We start from the raw sequence: 12114 nt of genomic DNA, 5'->3' as shown, positions 1-12114 counted from the left end.
AGTTGGGGGGAGGGGAGTCAAATGGTGGGTGACAGAGTGACTTGGAGGCGTTTTGTCTGCGGCCACCCTTTGCGGGATTAGGGCGTCGGGCTATAGATAGATAGATAGATAGATAGTTTTATGTGGATCATTTGGTGCTTGAGGTGGACATGGGCTGAATGGTCAGTGAATAGATGTATGGCCTATTTCACTGAGTACTGTGTCGACAATGTCTATTACTATTGTACTTTCTTGCTCCCAATTCTCAGTTTATTCCAGTTTAGGTATTAGTGGAAAACAGGATGATATTGATGTTGATAGCAATTTAATTATATTAGTTATGGAATTTTAATAACAACCTGTTCTTAAATAGCACATTATAAAGTAGCATACTTTTCTTCATGGATATGAATATATCCTGTACAAACAGGAGAACATTAATTCACACTGCCAAAGACCAATTTTAACCTGTTGCATTATCCCTCAGGGTGTGGTCCAGGCAAGTTCCAGTGTGGCAATAATACGTCATGTTTGCCAGTTACATCCAAATGTGATGGCAAAATGGATTGCTGGGATGGTTCAGATGAGGCCAACTGCACCAACTGTGAGTGTAATGTGGATCTTCGTTCATGAAGTTACTTTGCACTTAGTTATGAGAGTAATATTACAGTTGTCACATCTGAATCATGTGATTACTTTTGAGGTGTTTGTGTGAAGGTTTGCTGGCTTCAATTGCATTTCATTATGTCATAAACTTGTATGAGGTGTCATGAGTTGCTTAAGTCAGGTGTAGGTTGTTTGAAATGGGATTTAGTTTATGACACTGCACTCAATCTGTAAAAGTTAAATAGCACTGGTCTACTGGCAGTTCATAGCTTAATTGGTTTCAAGAGTTTAGCTATGACTTTAAAGCACAGTACAGTGCAGTATGTATTAGATATTTCACTGAATATATTTCCATTTAACTGTACATGTTCAAGGTTGTTGTAGTTATTGAACCATTGGACCAGAAAGACAAATCTGAACAGTTTGCATATCACTGCTATGTAGATCAGAGTTATAGAATTGTCTTCAGTATTACAGATGCTTCTCAGTACTCTGCAATCACTCTCACTAAGTTACAGAATACCTCACTCATGCACTGTAGCTTTCCAGCCTCAGTACAATACCATATACTGTACAGTATTGTGAAATCTGTCAAACTTAGTGCAGCACACTCTTATTATTAGTTGCATTAGAAGACCTCTTGCCATTGATTGCAATTCAAATATCTTCAGTACAAACATTGTAATACAAAAGTTTGGACTAGTGTTAATGCATCAACCCCAAGACACACTCGGAGCCCAGACTGCAGGAGCAGAGAGATTCGCTGTTCTTCCTATCCTAAATAATAATCCTCCCAACCTTCCTTATCTCCCAGACCCCACCTTGAAACCTTCCTCTTTGTTTTCATTGTAGCTAATCATTCCAGATTCCTAACCTTAAATAAGTAAAATTGTAGTTTTATGTTCACATTTGTACATAAACAGTTATTAGCAATGTGAAGTCCTTGTCTTAATTGTAATGCATGATTTTATTTGAATAATACAAACTACAATGACACTATTCAATGTTAACAAAGAGAGATTGATTTAGCATTTTTTTAATGCATGGTGTGATTTTAAGTTTCATTTTACTACAAGCAACCATGTCATGCATGACTTTTCCTACTGATCCTGCATGAAGTTTTTCCCTTCTTTTCTTTCTTTTTGCATGCACGGTTGGGGTTGCTGTCGTGCCCTGACTCAGCAGCAGCAGGTACCGGTAAGATTCACATCTGTTACTCTTTGGTAGCAACTGTGATTATTTTATAGAGTGAATTTTACTTCCTTGTGGTTACTGTCATTATTGTGAATGGTTTTACATGTGTTACTTTTCTGCACGGCTAATATATGTTCATTTTTATGTTTGTTATGTACTGTACTAACATCTTCATGCAGTAATGGTGAAGTTGAAATAAAAGGCCAGCTAACAATTTTACTGTATTTATGAAGATTGTATACATAATATTCATATATGTATGAGGGAAATTTAACATTTATTTACAATACACATACAGTATTGTATGATGCATAGCCAGTTTGTGAAAAGTGACAGTTACTTCTTTTGTTCAGTAATGTCTTATAGTTGGCCTGCTCTCTTACTTCAGCATTACTTTCTAGCCCCCCAGATCCTTCACCTTAGTACTTACCATTCCTTTTCCATCATCCTCCATCCCCTTCAGCACCATTTCTATCCTTCATCCCTTCCTACCTCAACCAACCTCTGTGCAACCCACCTTATCCTAAACAAAGCAACAGCTTCACCAAACAACGGCTCTCTGGCCAGTTCTCTGATGCCCGGCCCGGTGTGTCTTACAGTGTGCCCCCACCCTGACACTCAGTTTACTTGCCGCAGCAGCCAGTGTATCCCCCAGCACCAGTTCTGCGACGGTCTGGCAGACTGTACCGACGGGAGCGATGAACCCTTTGGGTGCTCCGGACGCTGCCAACCCCACGAACATCGGTGCAGGTATGTATATATCATCTGTGTCTGATTATGCAGGTTTAGATTATATTTGCAGTAAACTTAAAAGATATATTGTGCTTTACAGCTATTGTCATCACCGACTGGTTGTAGTTAACCCCATGACTTCATTTTTTTTTCTTTTAATCTCTATTTAGATGGTTTCATTCAGTTTAGAAGAGACTTTTCGTACTGGAGGAGGTAGAGTTAGCCATCATTAATCACTTTACTAACACAGATCCCCCCAAAGTTAAAGAAATTGCTTGATAATAGTTTAATTAAGATGAATAGATATCTCGCCAGATTGCTGGGGGTTATCCATTTAGGTTGGGGTGTTTTCCACATCCATTCAAGGAACAGCAATTGGTACTGCAGTAGCCAGATTCTCCTAAAGTTCCCCAGCCACCCTGTAGAGGTTATACATGTGAAATAGATTTTTACTCATTAACTGCTTCATTCATTTCCTATGCTGAATAAAACTGTTTGGCACCACAGTCCTTTTATCCTAACCTGTCCTAATTTTTCATCCTTTTGCAGATTAGTTCATATAGCTCAATGACAGTACAACATCTTTACATCCTTTCCATTGCACTTCTTCATGACCAGCATCTTATTCTAGTGTTATGGCTCAGATGAAGATGGAAAGATAGCAATTTTAGGCCAGGTTAGAGTAAAACAGGTATAGTTATAATAGAATTGAAAGTCCATCTTACAAACTGGTTAATGGAGATGTTGTAACCCCTCCTTCACAGACATCTTTCCTAAGCAGACTAAGATTTTCTGGCAGTGAGCAGAATGACAGATATCCTTTAGTGTCCCAGCCATCCTATAGAAGTTGCCTTGAAGAATGGATTGCGTTCCAAAACTGACTAAAATTGTTGGCTAGCCAGAATAATGTTCTGCAGTGTCCCAGTCATGTTTTGATATTTAAAGCATAAATATGTGACTGTAAAATGAAATAGTTTGGTTGACAGATGTTCTTAATGAGAGTATAAAATGAAATGCAGTGAGACATATGTTCTGACAGTTCTCAGCAAGGCTTCCACAAATGGGAGGCCAAGGTGGGACCAGGCCCATTCTTGGGGGGAGTCTACTGTCACAGAGTGTGCACACAAATGATAATCTGTCATTTCAAATGGGGGCAGGGGGTAGAGATCTGATTGGGTTCCCCCCTCCCCTCCATTGGTGTGCCACAGTTCTCAGATGAAAGAATAAAGTGAAAAGCAGTAACACTTGCCATTCATCCATCATCCATCATCCAATCCTACATTGCCCCATGAGGAGCATAGGCAGTTGGTCCCGACATTTAAGATGAGAGCAACCAGCCTCACTCATCCCTGAGTGCCATTACATGAGCAATCAACCCCAACCACTCCTTGGATATAAACCTTCACTGGCTCAATCTGATTGGAGCGCAATAATTACCCACTAAACCACCAGCCACCAAAATTTGGTTATATGGTTACCACCCAGCGTAGTAAATGGTTTCCTGTGCACTGGTGCACAGGAAACCATTTGGCATGTCACTCAGTGTAGAGTCACCCACAGGCTGAAGGAAGTGGAAAGAATGAAGGAATGAAAGACAGAAGAGCAAGTGTAAAGTCACCCGTAGGCAGAAGGACAAGGAAAGAATGAAGGAAAGAAAGACAGAGGAGAATGGAAGGAAAGAAGGATGGAGAGGAAAGGTCAGACACCCAAGAACAGCACTACATCGAGTGAGTGGGTGGTGAGCGCCTCCACCTACCACAAAACACTTACCACATTTTCATTATTAACAGCAGATGTGTTGCAGTGTAATTATCATCATCATCATGTTGTTGTTGATGAGAAAAAGGACTGCTTCATTGTTTATTATAATAGACAGTTACTGTTATAATAATAACTATGAAATAGTATTATGGTTTGTATTTTTTTGAGGCTGAAAATTTCTTCCCAAGCTGAACTGGTTTGGTACTTGAGGGCTCCTACCTTCCACTCACTTGATGGAGTGCTGCTTTCAGGTTATTATACTGAGTGACAAGCCAAATGGTGTCCTATAAACAGAAAGACGGTGACTGTACCTGCTGGTTTAGTGGGTTAAGCTGTTCCAACCACATTGAGCCTGTAATAGTTTACATCTGGGGGATGGTTAGAGTTTATTGCTTACATAATACCACTGAGGGGGAAATGAGGCTGGCCACCCTTGCCTTAAATGCTAGAACTTACAAGCTCGGTTCCAGGCTCCTGTTTTCCTGATGGGGCAAAAATGGGTTAGATGAATGATGGATGGATGATAGTAACATGAAGAAAACTAAGATTTCTTTATGAATTCATGTTAAAGTTGCCATATCTCAAATGGATCTTTTGGTGGACACAAATATGTCACTGTATTTTGCAACCAGGCTTCAGTAATCAAAGCATTTCAGTAGGACATCACCACACAGCTTTCTTCTTTCAATGAATCACTGCATAAAATAGAATTTTTTTAATCCCTTCATCCACTCATAATAACCCTTGGCCCCTGCCACCACCACCGCTTATCCATAACACTTGTGTATACAGTGTACAGGTGTTATTGTATTACAATACCTCTTCTGTTACTTGTGTACAGTATACATGTGTTAGCTTTGTATTACCCCTTCCATCTTGTAAGGCAAGGATAATTGTCGTGAAGTAAAAAAAAAATAGGGCAGCAGTCAAATCCTTATAACTCTTATGGGAAAACTGGAGAGCCTGGAATGTGGGAGGATCCATGGAGTGTTGCATCTTGACTTCTTAACTCCTCAGCCCAGGAGGCATTTTGTGAAGTGTTCTGGCAGTAACCGATGTTTTTTTTTTTTTTTTTTTTTTTCATTTTTTTTTTTTCATATGGTGCTGAGTGTTTGTATGTATCAAGAGTGGTTGGCTTGTACATGCCTGCCACTGCTGCAGGAAATCACAAAATTTCAGTAAATTCATGATTATCATTTTCACTGTTTGCTTTGTATGAGTAAAATTGGTAGAGGATAGACAGAGAGACATTTAGTGAGGAATTATTGAGCATGCAGACTTTTAAATCTTTAGAACCAAGTTTTTAAGTATGTATTAATTTTGTTCAGTACTATACAGGATACAAGTATATGAAGCATACTTTATGTATTTAATTTACGGAATATTCTTTTAGTAACCATTTTACCTGTCACAGCATCAAACTGAACTTTGGATGTTATTATGCATCTTATTCTTTTCTTTTAATCTCTACTATTTGACTTTATTTCCTTATATATTTTAAATTTTTGTATGCCTGTTTTTTTCTCAACCATCCCAATTGCACTTTGAGCTTCCATAAGAACTCTGTTTGTTCATTTTATTTTTGGGTTTGCTTGCATGCTAGTATAGCCAGTGCCACAACCCCATGTCTTATTATATTTTCAGAAAGGATTATTTCAGGTGACAGGTTATTAGTGAGATACGTTACATTACATTTAAAGACCATGGACCATCCTAGTACAGTATGTGTAAGTCTTTTTTATCTGATGGCAGTTCTCCATATGTCATTCTGGAGGCATTGCCCTTTTGAAACATCTAAATGTTCCCATGGAGGGCCCCATCCCAAGTTTTCTCAGTCTGCTGCTTGGCATTCTTCTTTGCACATAAGTGTGACCCTCCTCATCCAGTCACCATCTACCTTCCTCTCAGCATGTTTAGACTATCTTTACTTACTGGTTTGCATCACTTCTCAAATTTCTTTGTCAAATCTCTCATAGCTCACAATCCTCAATTCTATCATTCAGTGATACCTTACTCATCCATCTTGACATTCTCATTTGGTTCTTTCCGATCTACATGTATTCTCTTATTTCATTGACCATGTCAGCAGTGTGAGAAAGAGAAGCCTTTGCATGAAAGGAGAGTTTCTTCATAACCGGGAGAAGTAGTTCTCAAAACATCTTCCATTCATTTTTCTTTCTAATAGTAGATTAGTTAAATCTTCATCTAAAGACAGTGCTGTAGCACACTGTAGAAAACATGATCAGGTCATGTCATTTAATTTTTACATGTTTGTTAGAGGTAATTTATACTGAATATACTGTATACTACAGGTACCAGATTAGTGGTAATGAACAAGAGCATTATACCAAACTCTGGTGGAGTGACTGTTCCAGTTATTATTTATGGAAACTGAAGAAAGACTAACACCATGTGTTTATTGACATTGTACAGTATGATTAAATTAATGAAAATTGTCCCATTCTGACTTTCCTTTGCAGGAGTGGGCGATGCGTCACAGCTACCAGGCTCTGTGGTGATGGGGACGCGTGTGGGCCCGGCAGTGATGAACAGGACTGCCATCGGACTCTCTTCACTCTCGCATCGGGAGCGGGAACTCCTGTCTTGAGCACAAATGTGGGATACTCCAGAGAAACCGGCCATTGGGAGGAAGACATGGGGAGCACAACTGAGGCCATAAAGTTGCAAGGGAATGTAACTTCATCTCCCACACCTGCCTCCAGTCAGAGTAGCATTAAAAGTGTGTCTCCTGTGCTGTACATCACTCTGGCAGCTCAGGATCACTACCCCACCACCACGACAGTCAGGACCCCAAGGAGAGCAACACCACCCAGTGATGAGAGCTCAAAGAGTGATGCAGCCGGGGTTAAGGATCAGGACAATTCTGAGGGTGCTTCTTTGCCATCTCATAGCAGAAGGAAAATAACTACTGCTATAGATAGAAGCTGGAGAAGGACAGCTCAGTTCATGCCCAAGATAGAGGACTTCCTGATATCTGCAAGGGAGGAACGGGAAGATTTCAAACTGTCTCCCTCCACTCGTGCTGCAGCCTTGGTCATGGGCAGGACTAGAGAGCCAGTAGGTGGTGGGGAGAGTGATAGTGGCACAGAAAGCAATATGGACAAGCAGGGTACTAGAGGAGCCTCTTGGAGCTAAAGCGTCTGTTCTCCCCACAGGCAGTAGATGGCTAATTTGCTGTCTGGAAAGTGGGGTAAATTATATAGATTAACAAGACTTGAATAACTAATACAGTGCTGTGTCTGTGCGTTTTGCGTGTGTGTGTGTGAGAATGTGCAACCAGTTTGTAATGACAATTTTATAAAAGGTAAAAATTAATGTACAGTATATTGAAAAAGTCAAAGTCAGCAGCTATTTTAGTATATCAGTGTTACAAGATGAAGAAATATATTACATCACAATGTTGATATATTAATGTTGTGAGAGGAGAGTCCTTTTTGTATATCTAGTTGAGAAATACCAAAGATTGTATGTATATTTTGTCCTTGTTAGGACCTTATAATGTTATCTAGTCTGTATGAAACTGTACTTATCATTTAACTGTTCTGAGATCTTGGGCAATTTATCAGTGTTTTCCAGCAGAATCAGAGAAAACATATAATAGATCCTTATACATTTGTCTGCCCAAGACAGCTTTCCAGAGGAATTTGTTAGTTTCTCATATGGTATTTCAGTTTCAACAATGGCCGTGGAAAACTGAGTAAAGAGAGAGCAGGCATAGCACCAGTGCTCTTGCATCGTGGTTGGTTCATTTTGTATGATTATTATGTTAAATTATTGCTTTGTTCTTTGACCAACGCAGAATTTTGAAACAAGGAAAGAACTGATCTTTTTCAGTTACCTTCTAATGCCTTGTGTTATTATTATTATTATTTTTTTTTTTTATGTTTGGCTCCTGCCTGTGGTTAGTATACATATGAGGAGTGTCTGTAACTGTAAAGATGGTGAATACTATAGATGTTATGGACTCTTCACTGCAGTAAATTACCAGTTCTTTTTTTATTTATTTATTTTTTAAATGTGTGCACAGTAAATCTATAGTCAGTTTATCATGAGATACACCATGGTTTTGTTAGTGAAAGATATAGGAGCTCATGTTACTGAGATTTTTACATTTGAAAGCATAATGTAGTAGAACAAGAGCATGGCTTAATAATTTAGGCAGACAGAAAATGTTTTTGGGGTCAATTATGGTGAATACTGACAAGTATTCTGGTGCAGGGTTTGACCCCAGTGAAATGATGCTACCCTGCAAACAATAAATTGCTCGAAAATCTCCGGCCACACTAGGATTGCTTTGATTTGGCCTGGGTGGAGGATGCTGTGCCTTCCTATTACAGACAGTGTGCAGTACTCTCAAGTTAGGCTCCTGGGAATTACAAAATAGCCATGAATTAATAAATATTTTATTATATTTTGGTTAGTTCATATTCAGTATCATACAGTTGTTGCATGGAGGTTTTGATAAAGAAGCCCAGTGTATTATTTTCCCATGCTCTCTTATGTATCCATCAAGTGGATGATATACATTTTATTGAATAATTATAGTGGCAGCTAGAGTTATATCTGCTTATGATAAAATGTCAGTTCGCATTTTTATGTGCTATGCTTCAGTATATTCATTGAATACAAGTTTTAGTTCATGTCATCAGCTTTGTTGGCTTATGTTTATAGTACCAGTGCAGACTGTAAGGTACTGTATAATCACACTAATAACCAAAATTGACATTCTATACGTAGGACTGCAGTGAATTTTCTTGATTTTGTTGTTATGATATTCTTTGTATTATTCCAAATCTCTCAAGAGGAATGGGAGATGACACATGATATATACTTGTACAACCTGTCATTGTTTTTAGCTAGCTTGAGGATACTGTTTACTGATTAAAATCTGCAAAAGTTATTTTCAAACTTATTTTGAGTAGTCATTTGTCATAGCTACTGGAGTATGCATTCCAGCTTGGGTTGAATATGTGTAGTGGAGTATGTAATGTCTGAAATTCTTTCCCATGCCCTCATTTGTCCAGCTAACAGTGAGAGTGGCCATTGTGATCTGTATTGGTCTTGCAAGCTCTGAATATCAGTGAATATAATGTTGAACTGACATGAAAGTGTAACCAGTGGTGGTGGTCAAAATAAAAATTTACAGAAACATAATGTAGATGGAACTTCTTATGTATCTGTTATAATGCCATGTCATTACTCAGTGTTGATTTCTCATTGCTTGAAATCTGCATATCTTTGTCAGAGGAGAACAGTTTTACAAAATTTTGTGTTTGTCCAGTCTAGGACCTGCAACTTGTTTCAAAAGATAAGAATTGTAATTCTCTTTAAAGTAGCTCTTCCATTTAATTTGAATATACTGTATTCATTTTGACTTATTCAAGTGTTAGGCAAACTTATTTATCCCTTGAATGTTAGTGAGGGAATGTAGGTACTAGGGAAGATTGGTTCAAGTACTCATTGGTTGTATTAAGAGGTGATTAAGTCAAAGATAGTCTTCCTAGTTAAAGAGCATCTTCAGTACTGGTATAAGTAATTCAAAGGCAAATTGCATCAGACCTGTAGCGTGATAAAATTTACCAGGCTCGTAAGGCTGCACTCTAATAACACTAAGTAATATTATATCTAACGTTCTTTCCTCGTGTTTTATCTTCAGTAAATATTAATGCAATTTTAAAACATTTCAAGAAAATATTGATGCATTTCGTTAGCAATGTCATATTTCTTGTTCATTATTATTATTATTATTATTATTATTATTATTATTCAAGCAGCATTCTTCAAGAAACAATAAATGCCTTTACAATATGTGGTTATAATCACTGAATGGTAAACATTCACTAGTCCATATAATATTTTTGCATAGACAGCTAAGGGAGTTCTTTTGTAAATGTATTCTGTACATATATGCAGTATATGTGTGTATACTGTAGCTATGTACAGTATGATACAATAGTGGATATCATTTTGTTACTCAGCTATACATGCTTGCATTATTAGCTGTCATTATTTGGTCCAGCTTATTTGGCCGGGGTTAAGCTTGATCATAGCCCATACATATATACAACATATATATACTGTATATCAATATCATATGTCCCTTGGCCATACTATGAGTCATTTATTCTATTGCTTAACTTCCTTAGTCCACTTGTACATATTGCTGCATAGTATAATACACATATTGTATTTTTAAGCTTATGTGATATATTTATGTTGTACTACATTTTGAATTATAAAAATTTTGTAATAATGAAGCATATGTTTACCCATAAAGAACAGTGACCGATATTATTTAATTTGATGCAACTGCATTGTTATTAATGGTGTAAGTGGAGGCTCCTAGTATTCATTCATACGATGTACTGCTAACTTCAGGCGACTGAGTAACAAGTCTGATAAGTTTGTTTAAACCAGGAAACCATTTATTGCATTAGTTATTAAATTTTAGTGGTTGGTGGTGGCAACCATCATCCACTCACTTGATGTAGTGCTACCTACTTTTTCCTTCACCTTTATCATTTTTTTATTCGATGTCTGCCCTCCTCTCCTGTTTCTCCTATCTTTCTTGTCACTTTTTATTCTTCTTCTTTCCTTTTCAGGTGACTTTACATTGAATGATAAGCCTAATGGTTTCTTTTAAGCCAGGAAACCATTTATGATGCTGGGTGGTAACCATATAACCAGCTCATCTGTGTTCCTACATGTCAGCAAGTGGGTTGGCAGAAGGTTAATGTCCTTCCCCATAAAACAACTAACTCAAAGTCAAATGGCCACCCCTTACGGGATTATGACGTCTGGGTATAGATAGATACTTGTAGATAGTTATTAATCATATAACCAAGTTAATACTTTGTAGTCTAATTGGTTATGGTGTTCCAACCAGATGTGGCATATAAGGTATTAAATCAGAGGGGTGGTTGTTTTTGTTTGCATAATCTCACTCATGGGCTTGCATCTAGTCACTAGCAGCTTAAATGTTAGGAGTAAGTGGCCTGACTCCAAGCCCCTATGCTCCTGATGGGGCAGAGAGGGTATATCAGATGTTAGTAATATAAATGATTTGTTTGCAGTAGGCTCTTTCTCGGACAAATTTGTAGCATGCTATTTTATTTTGATTGCTCCAGTTTGTGTGCAAATAAAAGAATGCTTTCAAAATGGAATATAGTACTTATGTGCAACTGCTTGATGATTTTAAAGTTTGATCATTTCATATTTAGCTATATATGAAGATATAAATGATAGTTAATGCAGCCAACTTGAAAGCTTCATTGAAGAATGAGGTTATTAAATTCATGATTTAAAATATAATAAACTATAAGTTATCCTCTGTCGCAGTATCCATCACTGCTGGCTTGGCTGTATTAATGCAACATCCGGCACTGAAACGGGATGTAACCAGCGGTTCAGTGCAATATCCATCATTGTGGTGTATCAACCGGTTTGTTAATGTAAGCAACTGGCGCTGTATTACTGTATTACACTACTGTATCATTATTTTTATTGTATTTTCTGCTTAGTTTTCATCATGTACTCATGGGAAAGCTTTTAGGATGGAGGGTCGAGACAGATGGTAACACAAGATCTGGCTCAACGCTTAATGTTGAGCCAATGGGGGGTACTATGCAATATCCAGCATTTCACTTTATTTAACATAGGGCTTGGCTGAATTACAACAGATAATTGAGAGTTTATGTAATGAGAGTTTATGTAAATCATATAAAAACATGATTTAAAAATATAAAATTCATATAACGTGACATCACTCAGTAGGCAAAATAAAAAACTATGAAATATTTTATGGACTGACTCTCTCATTGG

General features: G+C 37.7%; 1 protein-coding gene across 1 annotated transcript in view; it reads left to right on the top strand.

Moving 5' to 3' along the window:
* The window catches only part of LOC145405824 (uncharacterized), a 629196-nt gene extending 618760 nt beyond the window's left edge, over positions 1-10436 (top strand). Inside the window, exons 8-10 of the mRNA XM_080277062.1 lie at positions 467-583; positions 2379-2529; positions 6753-10436. Of these exons, the coding sequence (XP_080133188.1) occupies positions 467-583; positions 2379-2529; positions 6753-7428 (944 nt within the window). The 3' untranslated portion in view covers positions 7429-10436. The remainder of the gene's footprint in view (positions 1-466; positions 584-2378; positions 2530-6752) is intronic.
* Positions 10437-12114: the final 1678 nt, after the last annotated feature.

Source organism: Coenobita brevimanus, chromosome 68 (assembly GCF_032717465.1).
Source record: "Coenobita brevimanus isolate Jiangsu-jjx chromosome 68, ASM3271746v2, whole genome shotgun sequence".
Classification (NCBI taxonomy): Eukaryota; Metazoa; Arthropoda; class Malacostraca; order Decapoda; family Coenobitidae; genus Coenobita; species Coenobita brevimanus.
The sequence above is the reverse complement of the archived record's forward strand: the minus strand, read 5'-3'. Positions and strand labels throughout refer to the sequence as shown.